Source organism: Aspergillus vadensis (genome assembly GCF_003184925.1).
Source record: "Aspergillus vadensis CBS 113365 unplaced genomic scaffold BO88scaffold_1, whole genome shotgun sequence".
Classification (NCBI taxonomy): Eukaryota; Fungi; Ascomycota; class Eurotiomycetes; order Eurotiales; family Aspergillaceae; genus Aspergillus; species Aspergillus vadensis.
The window spans coordinates 578891-589332 of NW_020292039.1; the positions used below are offsets into that span (position 1 = coordinate 578891).

Sequence of the window (10442 nt, forward strand, 5' to 3'; positions counted from 1 at the left end):
GTGCCCGCCCGCGGAGGAGCCCCAAATCCACCCAGCATCAATCACTCTTTAAGTTTCACCTGCTGTGCTTCTGTAAATATACCCTGCCTGTCCTTGTCTCTTGTCGGCCATTACTTTGCTATTAGAAAAGCAATTGGCCATGTCCTTTAATAGGAAGTATGCCGGTCTCCCCGACCTGGTACGTTATGCCCATCAGTCCTTCTCCTGCCCCATCTCTATTTAACCCGACTACTAACATCGTTTGTTTGGGCCAGGATCTCGCTCCCGATATCTACGAAACCCCCGATCTGACCGACGAAGCATCCACCGTTCCGGTTAGCCACCCCGCCTGACGCCTGTGTAGGCCTTTGCAAAAGTATCCAACTGCTTATCCTTTATACTATGTCCCATAGACTACAACTATCCGCACCGCATCCAATGCAGACGACGATGCCGGCTCCAACTCCGACATCGACCGCCAGGGTATCAACGCAGATGAAGCACGCGCCCACTTCCTAGGAGCCACAGTCGACGCGCGCGATGTCAACTTCTCCGACAGCATCGCGATGAAGCGGAAGGCGTACAAGAACAAGAACCGTCGCCGGCGCAGGAACGAGAACGGTCTAGAAGAGCCCGAAAACATCAGCGACAGCGAAGATGAGAGCCTCGAGAGGAAGCTCGCCCGCCTCCGCAGGGAAGTAGAAGAACTGAAAGACGAGATGGCTGCTCAACAGACCGAAACCGAGCCAGAAGCCGCAGAAGGAAAGGAGCCCACGGACGACGGAGTCCTCGAATTAAGCCGCGCCCTGGACAACCTCTATACTTCCCGCAGCGACAACACAGGATCACATTCCGCAGCTACACTTCTAGCACAAAAGATCGCAACCAAATCCGCATCCCAAACCGCTGCACCCAGTACTCAGAACGCAGACGCCACACAACAACCCGAACCAACAGCCCCCGCATCCTCCGGCGTCCTCGCCCACGCCGCAGCATTTGACGGCCGTCTCGCCCTCATCGAAGCCGCCATGGGCATCTCCAGCTCCTCCAACCCCTTCGTCAGCGACGGAATCTCCGAACCCGCGCTCCAGCCCGTCCTCCCAGCCGTCGACCACCTCACATCCCGTCTCACCACCCTCATGAATATCCTCGTTGGCCCGAACCCCGTCTCCGCCGTGCCAACCATGGGCTCCGCACCCCCATCCACAACAGTCACCACCCCGCATCTCGAGACCCTCTCCACCCGAGTCCGCAAACTCACCGCAGACACAGAAGCCCTTGCCTCCGCGCGCAAACGCGCCGTGGACGCCGCCAAGGCAGCTCAGAACGCGCGCATCGCATCCGCCGCTATTGAGCCCTCAGACATGTCCGTATCCTCGTCCTCCGCTACGGAGGTCGATCCGGCTGCTACCCAGCGCGATGAACAAGCCACCAAGATCCAGGCCCTCTACGCTACTCTCCCCACGATCCAATCCCTCCACCCCATCCTCCCCAGCGTGCTAGAGCGTCTCCGCTCCCTTCGCGCTATTCATGCAGGGGCAGCACAGGCCTCCGAGTCACTCGATACCCTGGAGAAGCGACAGGCAGACATGGCAAGAGAGATCGAGCAGTGGCGCGAAGGCCTGCAGGTAGTCGAGGAGAAGATGGGACAGGGCGAAGCAGCAATGAAGAGTAATATTGAGCTTGTGGAACCTTGGGTCCGAGATTTGGAGGCTAGATTGGATCGATTGGAGGGGCAAGGCGCATGATTGGGGAATTTTGTGAAATAGTATGAACATATAACCACTAAATTTCTTGTAACTGTAGCTGGTCGATAGTAGTGCTGGGTACTCATATACCAATTTTTGTTTAAGCGGACTAACAATTACCATTACCGAACAATAACACGCAATAGTGTATATCAGAAAGGGAAACCTACGAAGACACACTGGCACATGGGTAGTAAGTCTCTACTAAGCCCACGATGAATGATATGTTTTATCACGATGATATATGATATATGTATGGTATTTTATACTAGTACTAAGTTAGTAGTAGCAAATCATACTTTGATATAGAGCTTGCATAGTACATGAGATCTGCTTCAGCCATTGGTAATTGCTAGATCCACGCAATGGGCATGCTGATAGGTGTAACTATAAGAAAAGCAGAATCTCGAAGAAATAGGACTCCGTAATACTACGAGAGTGATTTATTTCCTAGCGCTTGCGTATACTCCTTGTATAACTGTACTCAGGTCGCGCTTTTTGGGGGTAGTATAACAAAGTCACAGTTTTCATATTAGTACCTGTAGAAGATGGGAATTTACTCGGTAGTGAAACACTACATGGAAACAATCTCAAATCTTCCTATGATATAAGCCCTTCACTGGAAATCCCAATCCCCCTGAGGATCCCATTTTGCTTTCAAGGAATTCAACCACTCCACAACCGGGACTTCTCGGCCCCCAACCAGATACCCATCATCTGCAACAGTAGCATCCATAAGGACTCTGCGCCGGAATGCGCGAACATGGGCCTTCGCATCCCAGGGTGGAACCCGCACATAATCATGCTCGATGTGGCAGAGAGACATCTTGAGCGCCCCGTGTTGGAAGCGATGGAAACACGACTCACATAGGGCAAAATCATAGCAGAACTTGCAGGCATACATGCTCCTGTTCGTGTCTAGGACGCATTCACACGCATCACACAAATAATCATACTTAGCATCGCTGAGTGCTCTAGTATATCGGTTCATGGATTCAAATAGTGCCTCATAAGACTTCATCTTGGCTGCGTCATCATCATTCCAGGGGGTCTCGTTCATCAACTTGTTTCGGCTTCGCCGCATGAATTGCACAAGTTCTGCAAGTTTGTACCAAACGCCGATCGGTTTGTTGCAGTTTTCTTGGAAGAACTCCATAAGCTCGGTAGCTTCCGGTGTCGTGGTTTTCTCATCAGACCGTAGCCACTCTTTCAAAATCTCGACATCCAAGACACGACGAGCTATAAGCGAATAGGCATTAAGAAAGTTGACTCGATCACCGGTATAAAGGAAGATTTGAACTAGACGGATAAGACCGCCCACATAATTACCAGTCGTGTCATCAGATAGTAAGTCAAATGCCTCTCTGATGTTCTCTTGCAAGAGCGCTTCAGCATCCGGTTGTTTTCCATGCCGGATGAAATCTGTCGCCAGGTATGTCTTCGCAGCAGACATGCCATGAACTATACCCCTTTGGTTGTGGTATACTTCCTTTAACTTTTGAGAATATATCTCAGCGTTATCAGGGTCTTTCAATGTCTGTGTGAAGTAATAACAGCCCAATTGCCGCCCAACTCTGTCCAGTAGAATGGCACCAGCAGACTGGTACTTGAGTTTCTCCATAATGATTCCAGCGCATTCTGTCCACGCTTTGACCGCCTGATTAGCATAAGAAGGGTCATCTGAATAGCATGCATATGCCATCCCTTTATGCAAAAGTAAGGTGGTCCATGTTTTGACCCGGTTCTCTGCCTTTGCATTATCGATTGCTGTCTGTATGTTTCCCAGTAAGAAAGCGAAGTCATCGGCAGAGGAGGAGCATATAGAGCTAATAGTGTAAGGCAGGTTCATCATCTGAGTGTCGTCGTAATCACTATCTTCGATGGCCATCTGAATCACTAGACCCAGATGCCGCATGGGGCCTGAAGCCGTTCTGAGCTTCAGTGTGTCGAGAACCAGGTCGCTCAGCTCCTCTCTGCAGTCGCGAGACCACAAACTCTTGATTAGCGCATATCTGGCGTTGATATTGCTGGCGCTCAAACCCAGGGCTTGCTTGAGGTATTGCAAAGCTTGGTCCTTGTCCCCAGCCAGTGATGCTAGACGGACCAAGACTTTTCCTTGTCGTTCCTGGTCAATGCCTCCCATCCGCTCCAGTAGCTTACTGGCCTTAGGAATGAAAAATGTGAGCTGCCTTCATGACGGAGGCAAGAATACCTTTGGAAGAACTTACCTTATGATATTTCTTGAAAGCTTTCTTGTAATTATTGGCATACTCATATGTTTCGGCTAGCCGTTGTACCCAAACATCTTGTTCGCGCATGCGGCTTGGTCCCAGTACCTTCTCGCACCATTTCTCAGCCTTTGTAACGTCATCATCTTTGATGCTATCATTATACTCGAAACTATGGTCATCATCCTCTTCGGAGCTAAAGTCCGAATTTTGGCTGGCATAATCGAATTCTGCATCCTACTACAAGTCAGCTCAAGGCGCAAATCATCTCGGAAGAGAGAAGTCATAACACACCATATTGAGAAAAGCCCTGAGCCATTCAAAAGACGCTGTGGTGGAACTGGGCGACCGGTCCTGGAGCCATTTGTGACCAGCCAACCTCGCTAGTGGCTCGAAGAGCTTCTGGTTTCGTTTCGGGTCATTCCAGACCTCTCTGATCTTGTCCCGAATGATCGGATGTTTGATTGCAGCATCGTCCGACAGCCATTTCCAGAATGCATCTATGGCATCTGAGGACGTATGCCATCTCGTCTGTTGCAGAACATCCCAATGTCTTTCAAGGCTCATTGGGCTTAGAAAAAGTTCTTGGACATTCTCACCTATGGTTCGTCGATCGGTATCCTTGAGTTGTTCAAGCTGAGAGGGTTCCTGCAGGACTGCTAGATGAGCCGGAAGTTCTCTTAGTAGAATTCCCCCAACCGGCCGTGATAGAGAATCAGGCGCTTTTCTTAGAAATTTGAAGGTCCGTTTCACGATGACCAAGTGCGCGTTCAGCTTCATGACTCGAATGCGGTGAGTTGAGGGCTTCGCCATGTCCATCTGGTTTGCATCAAAATTGAACCGATTCATCACCGAATGATTAGCTAGATCCCAGAAGAACCGTTGGGCTACTTCGATACTTGTGTTTTGGACGGATATAGTGGCCGAAATGGCTGAATGCTGGTCCTTATTTTGATCCAGGATTACCAAATGCTTCATCTCTTTGCGAAGTCGAACTCCATCATCTCTCTCCTCCAAGACCGAAGAAAACCTATCCCGTATTTTCTTTCGCAGAGAGCTCAACGGCGGGGAATTCGAGCGAATGAACTTTTGCTCCCATTAAGTATTAGCCAGCCCCCAATTTCCTCAGGAGACAACATCATTCTAGATTGGTATATTGTTGGTTCACAAGATTTGGGAGAGAGATACGTACCAGAAAGGCTTCAAGCTGCTCAATATCGAGGATGACATCCTTGGACATGTTGAATTCGCACCAGATAATTAGCTCATTCAGTTCCGCGATCTCCTTCCAGTCGAGTGTTCTTTCAAGATCTTGTAGCTCAGATTTGGCAAGATCTGAACCTCCCCGACTCAGCGCACTGAGAAAGCGAGTGAGCCCATCTCTGTTATCCGATTGAATCAGACTCTCAATCCTGTCAAGCCATTTCTGCACTTTGTGGAAGCTACCGCGAGCGTTGGTTGTTACTGCCTCGCATATCGATTCTCTGAGGTCAGCAATGTCCAGAAAGTCTTCCTGCAACAAATCATTCTTTTTTAAGAACTTTCCAGTGTAATCTGCGATTATTCTTTTAGTGTAGCATTCGATCTCCTCAGATTGCAGACAATCTCTCCGCTTTGAGTACGCGCGCAATAGTTTCCTTGACCCTGTGACGCAGACACGCAAGGAGTTTCTTTTGGAGGGGATTTGGTTGGTGATTAAATGATCCATGAAATCCTTACATTCCTGCTCTGCCAGATTATCGAGGCCATCAAGAACAAGATAACAAGTCATCTTATCTGGAGCCAGCCAAATATTCAGGGTGTCCAGGAGGCCCTTATAGTCAGTCCCCTGGGTCCTTCCTTCCTCAAATTTCAGGAAGTGCAGCAAGCGTCGCCGGTAGTCTGAATTCTGCTCTGCCAATTGTAGTCCCGTAGCTCTGACACAGTCCTCCAGCGGTTGCTGGTGGTCTTTAGGACTTTTTGGCATCGGAGAAAAGGAATAATAGGCGGCGAACGTTTCCTTCTTCTTGATGTTCAAAAACATTGAGGCTGCACAGACGCTCTTTCCTGTTCCTGCTTCCCCAGTGATCAAAAGCAATGGTGGCACACCTTCATCCTTGTTGAGCGCCCAGTCCATATAAGACTTCGACTCGAGGAACTGGCATGTTTTGTCTTTCGCCATGCGAAGAGTCTCCGTATAGACACGATGACCCATCAATACCCCATCCTTCGAAATTACACGCAGATCTTTCTTGATTCTACTCAGATCATCCTGGCGGGCAACTTCATCAGAGCGCTTGCTGATGTACTCGGAAATTCCATCGATTTTGCCATCCACAATGTCGATCTTGTCGCTCGAATTTAGGATTTCCTTCAACATGATCATCGATTGAACTTGTCCTTTCTGCTCGGAATGGGCCTTTAGCTTATCCAAACCATCTCGGATGGGATTTTGATTCGACATAATCCACTTCCCTTCTTTGAAGTATTGGTAAGCCTTGCCCTTCTCAAGGAGCTTCACACACTGAGCACAGAGAATTATGAAGGCCATCATGACATTGCAGACAGAGATCAACAGAACCGGATTAATGACTGTGCTCATGTCATCATATACCCTTAATTCAGTGAACCGTGGCTCAACTTCATCAATCACAGCCCGGATTGACTCATGAATGCTATGCACCTTTGATGGAATTTCCAGGATAAACGACAAAGCACTAGCACAAGCGCTTGCAGGCGAGAATGCCTAGAAGGTGAATCTTAGCTTCATGAAATGTGCAGATATGAACATCCCTCCCCAGGATCTCGATTGCCTTTCTTTTGTCTTCTTCCTTTGCTTTTTCCAAACATGGGACACTTACTATATCGGTAGCAGACTTTACAGGTCCAGTTAGTGTCTGGATAGTAGACACAATCGTAAGGAACTTTTGTCTCGTTACTCTGGACTCAGCATCGTCTCCTTTCCCGCCTGATGAGATTTTCTTCATGAGAGCTTCAAAACTCTTAACGTCTTCGAATCTCCTGGACTCAAGCCTCCTTTTGGTGATCTTCTCGAATTGAGCACAGGTTTCTTTCATCAGTTGTTGAATCGACTTAAGTCTCTCTTGGGCGTCTTGCCTTGACTGACGTTGCATTTTGGCGGCAGTACTCTGGAGCTCAGCCTTTTTCCCTAATCCTTATTGTTTACTTTCCGATGGTTTTGCTACAAAAGATCGAAAAAAAAAAAATTCGAATAAAATATTTACCGTGACTTTGGTTTGATCTACTGGACTCGGGGATGTATGAGTGGTTGTCTTATCACTCACTCATGTTTGCTTTTTGCTTACAGCCCTCCAACCCCCTCCCAAGGCTGCAGGCGGGGTTCATATGGAGCTAATGCTGTAGGAATCTTTATTCCCAACGTCCCTCTTGCATCACAGACTAGTCAAACACACAAATTAGTCTCAGTTCATGGCACTTCCTTCTTTGTTGAGAAAGGACTATCCGTCGTCATCATCATGATGCTTCAGCTTAGTATGACCAGGCTGGAAACGTACTAATTAAGATAAGAACTTAGTACACAGCAGTCACTGACCGCTCTATGGTTCTAGTATCACGAGTAGTAGACTTGACTACTACCACTACTATCCCAACTCCGACAATCCAACAAGGGTATCTCTGTAAGTTCTTACGAAACCTGAATAATCTATCAAATCTCATACTTCCACCCCTCTCCTCAAAATCCTGATCTTCGGCTCCATCCTCACCTCAACCCACCACCCCTTCGTAACCACATCCCTCACAAATCCCCTCGCCTTCTCGAACAACCTCACCCCTTCATCCCCCAACACATACGCAAGCACTTTCTCCTCCACAGCTCCGACGGCCTCATCACCCGGCCGAACTATCCTGAGTCCTGCGAATCCATCAACAGAGTCTACGACTTCCCAGGATCCGAGGATCTTCTCGGTCTCTTCGCCCGGCTCGACGAGGGCGTAGTCGAACTGTGACCAGAAGGCCGGGGATGACTTGGTGGTTTCGTCTTCGGTCTTGTCGTAGTGCCAGGGTGTGGTTGACTCCGAAGAAACTGAGGAGGGGTGTTGGAGGAAGCGGGTGACGCCTGTTTGGCAGGCGAGATTACCTAAGTAGACGGAGATGGAGTCGGGGGATGATTTGGTAGTGGTGTTCTCGGCATAAGCGTGGAGGGTATTCAAAGCGTGAGCACCGGGGTAGTTTGCTGACGAGGCGGGGAGGAGAACAAAGGTAGAGAGGAGGAAGGAGGCGAAGGTGGATGCGAGCATGATTAGGGAGAGAAGACGGTAGAGGAGGGATTTCGTCCGATGGGTCCAGATGTACGATGCGCCGAGGGAGGCGGCGGCGGTGAGGGCGGGGATAGTGTAGATGATGAAGCGCCATTCCTTGTGGGGTTGGGCGCTGTAGATGGCGAGGAAGAACAGGGAAGGAATGAGGGTGTTGGCTGCGAGGCCGCGGGTGGAGGGCTGATAGAGGGCGAAGGGGATGCCCACGATGTAGGTGAGGGGGTTGAGGAGGAGACGGGGAATGGCGTTGGTGAAATAGAAGTGCCAGGGATGAGTGCCCCAGGCGGAGGCTTGACCGGAGATGACGTTGAATTTGAAGGCTGCGAGTTCAGGCCAGAGGGGGAATTGTTGCCAGAAGAAGGAGTCTACGAGGACGGTGGAGGTGAGGCCGACAAGCAGGCCGAGAATGCCGGCGGGAATGATCTCGCGCTGGATGGTGATGCGACGGGTCGCGAAGAGAAAGAGGGTGTTGGTTGCGAGGAAGATGGCCAGTTCGGAGCGGAAGATGATGCCGGCGACGGTCATGAGGTAGAGAGAGAGGCGGGCCCGCTTCTTGTATGCTGTCGAACTCACGGGCTCTGGGAGGACATATCGCAGGGCCAGGGTGGTGAGGCCAAAGGCGAACATGTTGGACAGGGTCCGCGATGCGTAGTAGAAGATGTGGAACTGGCTGGCTTGGAAGAGTAGATACCAGATTGCGGTGGTCTTGCCGGCAGTGCGGCGCAAACCAGAAGCAAATGCCAGTAATGAGGCCGCATTGAAGAGACCCAGAATGGCGCGTGCTAAAAATAATGCACCATCATTAGCGCTATTGCTGAAGCAACGCAGAAAGAAGCACATACCGAGAAATTGTCTGTCAATGTTGGCCTTCAACCAGATAAACGGTTGCGACAGGCCGGACAGCATCACGGCGCCAACGAACGTCCTAGGGACGGCACCAGGAAAGGCAAAATGATCATATTCAGCGCGCAGCGTCTCGGAGGCATTGCGGGTCGGGATTCCCGAGGACAGTATATCATGAATAGCCTGGATGTGGAATGACTCCTCTACCTTAGTGTAGGGAGCTGCGGCGAGATGGAGGAGAACAAGGGCCGGGATCGCGGCGAGGAGCAGCAGGAAGACTAGTGAGTAGATCAGTATATTGTGAAATGTTAAGAACTATAATTGACAACCTACCGACATCTCTCCCCATGATGACACCATAGATACTTTCTTAGTATGTCTAGAATACTCCTAACAAGAAGTCAAGAAAGAAGAGTATATCCAAAAGGACAACAACATCCAAGCGGGTAAAATTACGTATGCCGCGATACTGCCGCCGCGGCTTCTCCGCCTCTCCTCCGCCATCTCCATCCAGTATCTCCGTTTCACCACCATCATTCGAGAACCACATCAATTTGACGTCCTCTTCCCTCCCCCAAACCGCCCAAGATGTTCTTCTTCGGTCTTGGGAAGCTCGTATACGGTGCGCACATCCTAATCACCTCCCTACCACCCCGAAATCATTCCACAGGAGACAACACAACAAGTAACTAACCCAATCGCATAATCACAGTCATCATCCTCCTCATCAACTCCCTCGCTGTCCTCTCCGAAGACCGCTTCCTAGCCAGAAGTACGCCATCCTCCCTTCCACCTGCCACAAAATTGATTGAATGGATGAATAACTCATGGAATTATGAAAAACAGTCGGATGGGGCCGCACACAAAACGACCCAGCCTTCGGCGCAAACTACGATACCACCAGCGTCAAAGCGAAGACCATTAATCTGATTGCGAGTGTGAGGACTGTTATGCGAAGTATGTCAACGAATCCTCACTTTCGCTACTGCATACCAACTAGTCATGTGATGTGGGGGAAAACAATGGAAGAAGAAGAGACACAAGCTAACGAACTGCGGGAAATTGTTTTTAGTACCGCTTATTGTGATCAATACGATAATTATCGTGTACGAGCTTATTCTGGGTTAGAGTGGGATTGAAAGCTAGACTGGGGAAAATATGAATGGGGAATGGAGAGTTGTGTGATATAAATGCATACATATATGATTACTACTGCTGCTGGGATTCTTGCTCCGGTTTGGGGGGTTTAAAGAGGATGTGTTTGTGCTCCAACCTCTGCCTTCTTCTTCTTTTTACTTGTTATGTTTATTGTATGATTGAAAATGGATTGAATGGATTGGACAGAACAGGGATGTGTGCTGAGCTAC

The 10442-nt window shown here is 49.4% G+C and overlaps 4 protein-coding genes across 4 annotated transcripts; 2 read left to right on the forward strand and 2 right to left on the reverse strand.

Moving 5' to 3' along the window:
• Nucleotides 1-72: 72 nt before the first annotated feature.
• BO88DRAFT_377237 (dynactin subunit 2) lies at nucleotides 73-1727 on the forward strand (the record flags this gene model as incomplete). Its single annotated transcript, XM_025704397.1, has 3 exons — nucleotides 73-178; nucleotides 255-314; nucleotides 393-1727. The coding sequence occupies exons 1-3, from the start codon at nucleotides 140-142 to the stop codon at nucleotides 1725-1727; spliced, it is 1434 nt and encodes a 477-aa protein (XP_025568028.1). The 5' UTR covers nucleotides 73-139.
• Nucleotides 1728-2316: 589 nt separating this feature from the next.
• BO88DRAFT_483329 (uncharacterized protein) lies at nucleotides 2317-7068 on the reverse strand (the record flags this gene model as incomplete). The annotated part of the gene is made up of 5 exons (XM_025712214.1): nucleotides 2317-3891; nucleotides 3956-4192; nucleotides 4250-5041; nucleotides 5148-6680; nucleotides 6796-7068. 5 exons carry the CDS (start codon nucleotides 7066-7068, stop codon nucleotides 2344-2346), a joined length of 4383 nt encoding a protein of 1460 aa, XP_025568029.1. The 3' UTR covers nucleotides 2317-2343.
• A 308-nt stretch (nucleotides 7069-7376) lies between these two features.
• Nucleotides 7377-9463, reverse strand: BO88DRAFT_354317 (dolichyl-P-Man:Man(7)GlcNAc(2)-PP-dolichol alpha-1,6-mannosyltransferase). Its single transcript, XM_025703671.1, has 3 exons — nucleotides 9409-9463; nucleotides 9075-9353; nucleotides 7377-9014 (listed from the first exon to the last, which is right to left on the reverse strand). Exons 1-3 carry the CDS (start codon nucleotides 9422-9424, stop codon nucleotides 7630-7632), a joined length of 1680 nt encoding a protein of 559 aa, XP_025568030.1. The 5' UTR covers nucleotides 9425-9463; the 3' UTR covers nucleotides 7377-7629.
• Nucleotides 9464-9592: 129 nt separating this feature from the next.
• Nucleotides 9593-10296, forward strand: BO88DRAFT_399927 (YOS1 family protein). Its single transcript, XM_025705436.1, has 4 exons — nucleotides 9593-9697; nucleotides 9788-9847; nucleotides 9922-10032; nucleotides 10148-10296. Exons 1-4 carry the CDS (start codon nucleotides 9664-9666, stop codon nucleotides 10201-10203), a joined length of 261 nt encoding a protein of 86 aa, XP_025568031.1. The 5' UTR covers nucleotides 9593-9663; the 3' UTR covers nucleotides 10204-10296.
• The last annotated feature ends 146 nt before the right edge of the window (nucleotides 10297-10442 follow it).